The sequence below is a fragment of the Bubalus bubalis genome, chromosome 12, assembly GCF_019923935.1.
Source record: "Bubalus bubalis isolate 160015118507 breed Murrah chromosome 12, NDDB_SH_1, whole genome shotgun sequence".
NCBI lineage: Eukaryota > Metazoa > Chordata > Mammalia > Artiodactyla > Bovidae > Bubalus > Bubalus bubalis.
The window spans coordinates 105648226-105658584 of NC_059168.1; the positions used below are offsets into that span (position 1 = coordinate 105648226).

Consider the following 10359-nt stretch of genomic DNA (forward strand, 5'->3'; position numbering starts at 1 on the left):
AGACCGCTGGCCCTTCCTGAGCTGTCCTGCAGAGTGGCCCACGGCTGACCTGCTGCGTCTGCTGTCCCCTGGCCAGGTCCCCTTCTCTTTCCCTTCAGTGCTCTCTTCTCTAGAGTGGCTAGTGTGGCAGCCTGAGCCTGTCTGGCCTGGGGCAGGGTGGGACGGGGCCCTGTGGGCCATGTGGACGCCCCCACCTAGCTGTGCCAGCCAGTGGAGGGGTCCAGCTGCTGGACTCCCTAAGGGTTGGGCCGCTTGCCAAGCTGAGGAGTCAACTGTTGGGGTGGAGGTGGGAGTCAGCTGCCATCCTGAGGTGGGGTCAGCCTGCTCCCCAGCCAGGTAAGGCCCAGAGGACCTGCTCGTTAGGGCCTGGCTCCACTTCTCCTTGCAGCTGCCCAAAGACCCTGTGAGCTCAGCCAGGGTCGTGCGGGCCAGGCTGCAGCCAACAGATGCCCTGGGCTTCAGCGTGAGGCCCCGCCCTGCCCACAGCAGCGGTCTGGTACAGGCTCCGCATCGCCATCGCCCCGCCCTCCTGCCCAGGGGTCGGCCCCAAGACTGCCTCCCTGCAGGGGCCTCCTGCAGCTTGCGGTGGCTCCTGTCACCGCACCAGTTCCTCCAGGGAACCTCCCCGTGTCCCCCAAGCCCTTGGCTAGACCCCCTCCTCTGTCTCTTCTGTCCAAGCTCAACCCTTTCAACAGGTACCACGATAGCTACTCCCACGGTGCTGGCATCATCCCATTTCCACAGGGACGCCAAGAACAAGGGAGTATGAGTGCCATGCACCTGGGACCTCCTCCAGGGTCGAACCAGCTGTGGGTCAAGCCTCAGCACCCTGGGAATCAGAACAGTGGGACTGCAGGCTTTGGCACTGGGCCCTGGGCTGACCAGCGGGCCAGAGGGCAACAGAGACAGAGCTGTGGAGCTCTGGCCTTTAGAGTCTGGCCCAAGGTCAGGGCACTAGGAGCCCTGCTCACAGGGGCACCACCAGCAACTCCTAGGACTCCAAGCTAGGAGTGGGACCAGCAGGAAGGTTGGAGCAATGCCCCAGCTGGGCTGAGGAGGGTGGGCTTCTGGGAGAAGGCTTTCAAGGATGAGCCAGAGTTTGCTGGGCAGCAGGAAGGGAATTTCTGGAAGAGCAAGCCTTGGAAGCAAAGGCACATGGAAATGGAGCAGATGTTACACTTGGTGTGGCCAAGCTTGGGAGGGCCCAAGGCGGGTGGGACGGAAGGAGGGGGCTGGAGGGATCGAGAAGCTGCAGAGGGCTGTGTGCGAGTCCAGGGGCTTGCACGCTTAGGCTTAGTAAGGGAGCCCGCGGAGGGCGCAGAGCAGGCCGTGTCTCCCGCCCTGTATGGGCTTCTTGTGTTGCAAGGTGGGCTGTGGAGTGGGGCTGGACCTTAGCCTGAAGGCCTGGCCCTTTGGGTTAGGCAGGGGGTTAGATGCTCGAGGGAATGAGAGGACAGCCGTCTTTGTCACGCTGTCGCTGCGTGCCCAGGTCTCTGCTAGGCACTTTACGTTGAGGCACTTCCCATTAGTTTGGTCTTTGCGACAGTTCTGTGGCGCGGGCTTCATCAGGTTGGACAGGGAGAAACCAGGTTCCAGGATGAGAGGGTCCTGCAGCTGGTGGGCGCTAAGGTCAGCAAAAGGATTTTTCATGATAATTAAAACATAGATCCTGCGAGCCGCAAAGACACGGCACAACCAAATAAATATTAAAAAAAAAAAATAAAAGGCACTTCTACTGCAGGGGGGTGCGGGTTTAACTCCCCGGCGCGCGGCCAAAAATTTCTTAAGTAAAACGCACCCGGCTAAAGTATCAGTTCTGAATCTCCTGGAGCAGGCCAACCCGCCGGTGGCAACGGCCCCCGGTGTTCCAGCCCAGCTCCGGTGCCTGCTTCCCAGGGGCCCGCTCGCCAACCGCGTTCTGGTCGGCGACAGGAAGCTGGCCCCGGGAGGCTGGGCGGGGCCGCGCAGGAGGGCGCGGCGGGCCCGGTGGGCGGAGCTTCGCCGGCGACCCGTGCGTCATCCGGGCACCGCCTCCGCGCTGTTTCTGCCGGGCGCGGGACGCGGCGCTCCTTCTGGGAACCCCTGGGCGACGGCGGCGGCGTTTCCGGGGAGCCCGTTGGCGGGCGGACCTGGCTGCGCGGAGCGGAAGTGGGCGGCTGCGGAGCGAGCGGAGCGGTGCTGCGGAAGGGACCTGGCCGAGCTGGAGGGCGCCGGGGAGCGGAGCGCGGGCGGCCCCCGAGGCCCGGGCGAGAGGACCGCTGCAGGGCCCGTGGCGAGCGCGGCAGCGCCGGGGGAGCGCGGCGGGGATGGAGCGCCGGGCCGGGTGGGGACCGGGGCCTCGGCCCTGTTTGCGGGGCTGCAGGACCTGGGTGTGGCTAACGGCGAGGACCTAAAGGAGACGCTGACCAACTGCACGGAGCCGCTCAAGGCCATCGAGCAGTTCCAGGTGGGGCTGCGCGAGGGGCCGGGGGCGGGCGCGCGTGTGAAGTGGGCGTATCCGTCTGCTCCGCGGCCCGGAGGGGCCGGACACGCCGAGCTCGGGCCGCTTCGACGGCCGGCGGGCGGCTCCCACCGTCTGCTGCTACAGCCGGCGCGGCGCGGACACCCTTCTGCCTGCCTTTTCGACCGCTCGGGTCAGCCAGGACGCCTGACCACGAGCGGCTGCGGCTGAGGTCTCTCTTGCCGCCCCGAGGAAGCAACGCCGACCTCTGCTTCCTTAGACGGAGAACGGCGTGCTGCTGCCCTCCCTGCAGTCGGCCTTGCCTTTCTTGGACCTGCACGGGACGCCGCGGCTGGAGTTCCACCAGTCGGTTTTTGATGAGCTTCGGGACAAGCTGCTGGAGCGTGTGTCAGCCATCGCTTCAGAGGGGAAGGCCGAGGAAAGGTCAGTGAGACAGGAAGCCGCCTCCCCAGCCAGGAACCCCCAGTTAGCAGCACTCACCTCCCCTTGGCTACACATCCATCCTGAAAAGGGGGCCGCCAGTGACACCGCCAGTCCGCAGGTGGCTACTTTCTCCTTGGTCTTGTGCCACTTTCTCAGTAATGTGAGTTTTCCCAGGTATAAGAAACTGGAGGACCTCCTGGAGAAGAGCTTTTCTCTGGTGAAGATGCCATCTCTGCAGCCGGTGGTGATGTGTGTCATGAAACACCTGCCCAAGGTAACAGCTGCCTGGCTGGCTCTCTCTGGGGAGGGTTCCTGAGCTGCCTGTTCCAGTAAAGACAGCTTTGGAGCACGGTTCCATGCGCTGGCTTCTCCCTGAGCCAAGCAGACACTGAAGCTTGGCATGTGCTCCGGGGTGTGGAGCCCTTTCTGGGAAAAAGCTGTCTGTGGTTCCTGCCCATGCCATGGCCTGAGGGCCCAGTCCCAGGTGTCCCCGTCAGTTGGGCTGGGCTGGATGTGGTCTCTGCTGTGGGGAAGCTGAGGCCTGCCGGTTGTCTTGAGGGAGACCGCCGGGGCAGGGTGCTGCTGATGGTGGCCTGTGGGTTATGTAGGTTCCTGAGAAGAAGCTGAAGCTGGTGATGGCCGACAAGGAACTGTACCGGGCCTGTGCGGTGGAGGTGAAGCGGCAGATTTGGCAGGACAACCAGGCGCTCTTTGGCGACGAGGTCTCCCCGCTGCTGAAGCAGTACATCGTGGAGAAGGAGAGCGCGCTCTTCAGCACGGAGCTTTCCGTCCTGCACAACTTCTTCAGCCCTTCCCCCAAGACCAGGCGCCAGGGTGAGGTGAGGCGGGGCGGGGCTGTGTGTGGGCCTCCCTGGCCAGCCCCTTCCCGCCCCCGTGAACGCCGGCCTGTCTGCTCTTGAAAGCCTGGGCTCGTCTGTGGGGCTGGCAAGGGGCATCGCAGCACCTTCCCTACATGTGGATTTTTCTGTCTTTCCTGCGTACTTCGCGCTGGGTGGCTCGGCTGGCCTTCTTGGCCAGCTCTCTGTCCGCTCTCAGCCCTGGGTTCTCCCTCTGTCTCTGTCTGATTCGTTTGTTGCTGCAACAAATGTTTTTTGGGCACTGACTCGCTGCCACGGGTGCCTGGACCCTTCTGTGACCCCAGAGACCAGGGCACCTCCTGGGCTCCTCAGGCTCCCGAGGGGTGGGCCCCACACGCTAGATGTCACACATCGGTCACAGAGAGAAAGCGGGAGCGGGGCGGCCGCAGCAGGCCCGGCCCGATGTGGAGTCTGGGGCCCGGGCTGACGCCCTCTCAGAGGAGCCTCGGGGCCTGACGGTTCACCGTCCTCCAAACCAGAGTCGTTGCCCCCCAGTGTGAGCCGGCGTCCTGTGAAAGAAGCCTCAGCCGCGCGGGGCGGGGGTGAGGGGCAGGGGCGAGCGGGGTGTGAGGCCTGGCGTCCCGGCAGGTGGTGCAGAGGCTGACGCGGATGGTGGGGCGCAACGTGAAGCTGTACGACATGGTCCTGCAGTTCCTGCGCACGCTCTTCCTGCGCACGCGCAACGTGCACTACTGCACGCTGCGTGCCGAGCTGCTCATGTCCCTGCACGACCTGGACGTCGGCGACATCTGCTCCGTGGACCCCTGCCACAAGGTGGACGCCCCCTTGGCCTCCCTCCTCCCCTGGGACGCTGTGGTCCTGGCCCCTGGGCTTGTGTGCTCACCCGCCCCCTGCTCCACCCCCTGCCCCAGCGGGGGGACCCAGTGTCGGAGCCCCCAAGCCCAAGCCCACCGCCCTGCTGCGCCACACCCCACCGCTACCAGCCGCAGGGTCTGGCTGTCCACAGCAGCCAGGCCAGCCCCACTGCCCTGCTCTTCCCAGGGTCTGTCTCCCCCCTGCTCCAGAGCCTTTGTGGTGAGCTCCGTGTTCTGGAACAGGGCTTTCCGCACTGCCCTGTCCTGACGTGGACGCGGTGTGACCCCCCACGGCATCCCTAGGGGCTTTGTGGTGTTATGCACTCGGACCTGGCACTGCCCACTGTGCAGTGGGGACCCCGGGAAGGCCCGTTTGAGAACAAACATGCTTGGCCTCTTTCTCACGCTGCCTGGCCTGTGGGGACGTGGGTCCTTGGGTCTGTTTGCTTTGTGCGGTCCTGTTCCTCACACCAAGCGGGGTCTTGGCGACACGAGGTGGGGGTCCCTGTGCTCACGCCAGGCTCGAACGCTCAGGCAGTGGCTAGAGCTACCTGGAGGTGCGGTCTCTGGCCGAGTCCTGACCCTGCCTTCTTCCCACAGTTCACCTGGTGCCTGGACGCTTGCATCCGAGAGCGGTTTGTGGACAGCAAGAGGGCCCGCGAGCTGCAGGGCTTCCTTGACGGAGTGAAGAAGGGGCAGGAGCAAGTTCTGGGGTGAGGGTCCGCTTGGTGTGGGCGCCTGTCTGTGGGCGTCCGCCTGAGCCCGCCGTGGCCGCCGTCGGGAGCGGTGTTTTTTCCTGTGAGTTTTAGGGGAACCACCTGGTGTCCAAGCCCGTGACTGAGAGGCCCGGCTGCTGGGGTAAGGCTGTGGCGTCTCGGCCGGGCTGGGCACCTGAGCTGGCCTGCCTGTGAGCAGTCAGGCCTGCTGTGTCCAGAGGTGGCGGTCTGGCTACCAGCAAGGTGCTGTCTGGGTGGCCCCTGTCCCAGGTCTGGGATCGGGCTTGAGAGAACCTGACTGAATTTATGGAGCCTGGATCAGAATCTCAACCAAAAAGAGAGCTTAATTTTTTTAAAAAACTGTGGTCTTTCAGTTTATTGAGTACGTTAAGGGACAGTTGTGAACCATGAGCTTTTAGAAAGTGGGCCAAAGTGGAGTGACCTGGTCTGCAGGAAGGGCTGGCGCCCAGGCCGGTGGCTCTGCAGGCTGGGAGCCTCCCTGGCTGATGCTGTGGGCGTGTCATCACAGGGACCTGTCCATGATCCTGTGTGACCCCTTCGCCATCAACACCCTGTCCCTGAGCACCGTCAGGCACCTGCAGGAGCTGGTGGGCCAGGAGGTGCTGCCCAGGGTGAGTGCCCCGGCCAGCCGCATGCTGCCCTTGGGGAGCGTGCAGGGGTGACCCTGGGGTGAGCCCATGCCCCCTCCAGGCAGAGGGCACGTGGGCCTGAGCTCTGGGCGCGGGCGGTCAGGGCAGGATGCTGGGCAAGCCGCCGAGGCCCGCATTTCCCTGCAGGACAGCCCGGACCTCCTCTTGCTGCTCCGGCTCCTGGCGCTGGGCCAGGGTGCGTGGGACATGATCGACAGCCAGGTCTTCAAGGAGCCCAAGATGGTAACAGGGTCAGGCGGGCTCCACCGTGAGGGGCCATGGGGCGGGGCCTGGGGGCGCCGGGCCTACGGCTGGGGGTGGTCGGAGGCCGGGGTCCGGGGGCGGGCGCAGCGTGCGACAGCTCTAGGGCCTGCGCCCCAGGAGGCGGAGCTGGTCACCAGGTTCCTGCCCATGCTCATGTCCTTCGTGGTGGACGACCACACCTTCAACGTGGATCAGAAGCTCCCAGCCGAGGAGAAGGCCCCGGTCACGTACCCAAACACGCTGCCGGAGAGCTTCACCAAGTACGGCTGCGGGTGTGGCGGGGGAGGGCCCTGGCCCGCGGGCTGCTCGGGGGCTGACGGCGCTGGGGTGCAGGTTCCTGCAGGAGCAGCGCATGGCCTGCGAGGTGGGGCTGTACTACGTGCTGCACATCACCAAGCAGAGGAACAAGAACGCGCTGCTGCGCCTGCTGCCGGGGCTCGGTGAGTGCGCGCGACGGGACGCCGCCGTCCTCCCCAGACGCCCTCTGCCCTCACCACAGCCCGCGGTCCCCAAGAGCCGGCACCGTCTCTCCCAATGGGCGAGGGGCCTGGAGCTTCCCAAGCCGTCAGACCAGGGCGGGAGCTCCCCACCAAGGTGGCGGAGAGGCCAGTTCCCCCGGGAACCTTGCTCTGCACGCTAGAGGGACCCTGCAAGCCAGGAAGACGGGGCATCCAGGGGCCCTTCAGGAGCCAGCTGCAGGCTGAGCCGGGGTGCGGGTGCCAGTCGGGGGCACCCAGCCTGCCCAGCGCACACAGGTGCAGGGCCTCTGCTGGCTCAGTCCTGTCGGGGCGTTGCGGCTTCTGGAGAGGGCATGACACTGCGCCCTCAGTGAGCGCGCGGCACTGGCGGGTCTGATGCTGCCAGTTGCTTCCAGGCTTTTCTTTATGGAGGAGGGCGCCTGTCGTGGGTGCTAGTTTCCATACAGCCACCACCCAACTGGTGAACAGGAACTTAATTAACTCTCACGCTTCCGGGAGCCAGATGTCTACAGTGGGTCTCTCAGGGCTAAATCAGGTGTGGGTGGGGCTTGCTCCTCTTGGAGGCCCCTGAGAAGACCCTTGTCCCCTCCAACTCCCAGAAACCCCGTCCTTGGCCCTGGCCCCTTTGCAGTTCATCCGTCCAGCTTCTCCCATTCTCATGTCTTTGGCTCTGACCTGGCCCTCTCGCCGTCCCCATCTCTCCTAAGGGGCCTGCCCGGGGCACGCCGGACCGACTCTCCCCGCGGGGCCCGTACCCCATGGGGGCGAGTTTGCCAGCTCCAGGATCAGCACAGGGAGTTCTCCAGGGGGGAGTTCTCTGCTGGGGGCCTTCCAGAAGCACAGTTCTTGGAACCTGGGTTAACCGCGTTTTTCCTGCTCATTTGGGAACTTTTCTGTCTGTCTTGTTGAATCGCGTATGTGTGGACGTGGGATATCCTGGAGGCGGAGTCTCAGCATCGCCTGCCTGGTGGGCCGGGTGCAGGTGTGATCCCACCCACTGGGCAGGTCTCCAGTCACGTTCTGGGGAGGAAGCTGATTCTTTGCTGTTACTGCAAGGTTCTAGTAAAAATGGGTGTCGGTTTTTAAAAATTCTTTTTGCTTTTAAACGTTTTTTTGGTGGGAGTTTTTTATGAACTCAAGTGCAGGTTAGTGAAGCCCAAGGCCCATTGCCCACCTGCAGGGGGCTCTATGTGGCTTCTGTCCCGTCAGTGATGGGCTGGACAGAGCCCAGACCCCAGCAGACCAGGTCGGAACAGCCCAGTAGGTGTCTCGATGGGAGGTGGACTCTTAAAGCCGTGACCGTGGTGCGGTTAGTCGGGGTCCAGGCCCTGATGGTTCCCCCGTGGTCGTGTGATGTTTTCGTGCAGATGGTCTGTTCAGATCAGGAGTCAGACAGGGGCCTTCCTTCAGCTCACTTCTGCTGCCCCTCAGGTCTTGGGGTCTGTAGGGGTTCGTGCGGCTTGTCGGGGGTCCCTGGCTGGGGCTTTGCTGGCCACGTCCCTTGGCACACCCACTGTGCGCCTGCCTCGCTGCGTGTGAGCCGGCGAGGCTGTGGAGGCTTCCGTCCGCTGTGGCGGGTGCGGTGGGGGCCGCGCCTCCCGCCGAGTTGGGGCTCTGTGCCTCGGCGGTGCCCACGTTTCCGAGGTTGCAGCTCCCGGTGACGGGGTGACCTGCTGGTAGTTACCATCGCTGTCTGTCCTGGGGTTTGACAGCCTGGGTTTTAAAACAAGGCTCGTTTGCTCCATTCTCTCCCCTCGAGCGCCACGGTCTGGTGGGCTCAAGGGGCCGCCCGCCTCAGCACGTGTGTGTCTGCTGGAGTCCACTGCACCCCGATCCCCTTGGCCGCTGGGCGGAACCCCGCGACAGGATCGTGTCCCCTCCCCACCTCGCCCTGGGACCCGCCTCCAGTTAGGCCCAGGCCCCCCGGGCCCCCCCAGCACTTGGCTGCCTGCCCCAGTCGGTTCAGGCTCAGGCCCGGCCGGGGAGGTGGGGGCAGCTGGGGGACGCCCGCTCTGCTTGCAGTGGAGACCTTCGGCGACCTGGCGTTCGGGGACATCTTCCTGCACCTGCTCACGGGCAGCCTGGCCCTGCTGGCCGACGAGTTCGCCCTGGAGGACTTCTGCAGCAGCCTCTTCGACGGCTTCCTCCTCACCGCCTCCCCAAGGTGAGTCCTCTGGGTCCCGTCCTTGGCCGCTGGAAGAGGGGTGGGGTGGGGGCAGGGCCTCGGCAGCCCGCAGCCCGCCTGCTCCTCCCCCAGGAAGGAGAGCGTGCAGCGGCACGTCCTGCGGCTCCTGCTGCACCTGCACCACCGGGTGGCCCCGTCCAAGCTGGAGGCGCTGCAGAAGGCGCTGGAGCCCACGGGCCAGGTGCGCCCCCACGCCTGCCTGCGCTCGCCTGACCTGTGCGCGCGTGTGTGTCCCCTTGCTGGCCTGCCCGTGGAGGGGGTGGGGTGTGCAGACACACACACACACGTGCCCTGGGCCTCCCCCGCAGAGTGGAGAGGCCGTGAAGGAGCTGTATTCCCAGCTTGGAGAGAAGCTCGAGCAGCTGGACCACCGGAAGCCTAGCCCAGCCCAGGCCCCAGAGACGCCAGCCCTGGAGCTGCCCCTGCCGGCTGTGCCCGCCCCGGCTGTGCTCTGAGGCTCTGCTTGGGGCCGCTCAGGGCGGGCAGGGCCCCTGGTGGGGGTGTGGCCCCAGTCGGCCTGGAGAGGAGGCTCCGCATTCCTGCCCGAGCAGACCCTCTCCTGGAGGTGCATCGGCCATTCCTGGGACAGGGTGCCGGCTGAGCGAGACCCTGGGGCCTCCTGTGGGCAGGGCACCCCTGCTCTGCACCTCAGCCTTGCCCTGAACTGGGTCCTGGGTGGTGTACACCTCCTGTGTGGGGTCCCACGTCCCCACTGCTCTCGGGTCCCCGGCCCTGCTCGAGGCCTCCCCGCCCCACCCGGCCCTCCGGCTCCCACGCCGTGGAAAGCTGCCTGGTTCCTCCTCAAGTCGGGGGCTTCCACTGCTGTTGGGCAGACAGACAGGCAGCAGCAGGGACTGGGGAAAAATCGCCTATTTTTCAGGGGTGGGGCAGGGCCTGAGGCTCACGGGGAAGACGGCAGGCCAGGATGGTTGGCACTGATTGGCAGAATCACGCAATTTGCCAGCAGGGGCGTCTGCAGACGGAGCCTGGCTCTCTCCAAGGAGCTCCTGCCCCTGCCCACAGCCCTGGGGAGCACGCATTAGGGAGGAAAACCCAGCCCCGCCCCAGCCCCACTGCCTCGGTTTGCCCTTGGAGCACGTGGCCAGGCGAGGGTCACCTGCTGCTCACAGTGCAAGTTCACTTTGTAAATAAAAGGTGTTTTGGTAAATCCAGCGGCCGAGTGGTCTCTGTGCACACCCAGGCGTGGCAGCAGCAAGCCAGTGAGAGCTTTCCCAGCGTGTTTCTGTCTCCCTGGGGACGGCCGTGACGCCTGGCCCCCGGGGGACAGCAGCTGTGGATGGCGGGGCCTGGGCCTGGCGGCGCTGGGGGCCACGGGACTCGAGACGGTTGGCCCTGGGGGGCCTGTTGCTGAGGGTCAGGCGCTGTGGAGGCCACCGTGGTGTTGACGGGTGCGCTCTGTGGGGCGGGGAGGCAAGGCCTGGGGGCCTGGGCATCAGCGGTGAGGAGGAGCCCGGGTGTCTAATGAGT

General features: G+C 65.3%; 1 protein-coding gene across 1 annotated transcript; it reads left to right on the forward strand.

The window, feature by feature from the left end:
- Positions 1-178: 178 nt before the first annotated feature.
- Positions 179-10043, forward strand: NELFB (negative elongation factor complex member B). Its single transcript, XM_044926728.2, has 16 exons — positions 179-286; positions 389-496; positions 679-945; positions 1727-2446; positions 2721-2884; positions 3059-3158; positions 3493-3723; positions 4351-4536; positions 5178-5290; positions 5823-5925; positions 6091-6186; positions 6325-6467; positions 6541-6647; positions 8709-8850; positions 8944-9052; positions 9180-10043. Exons 1-16 carry the CDS (start codon positions 179-181, stop codon positions 9324-9326), a joined length of 2844 nt encoding a protein of 947 aa, XP_044782663.2. The 3' UTR covers positions 9327-10043.
- Positions 10044-10359: the final 316 nt, after the last annotated feature.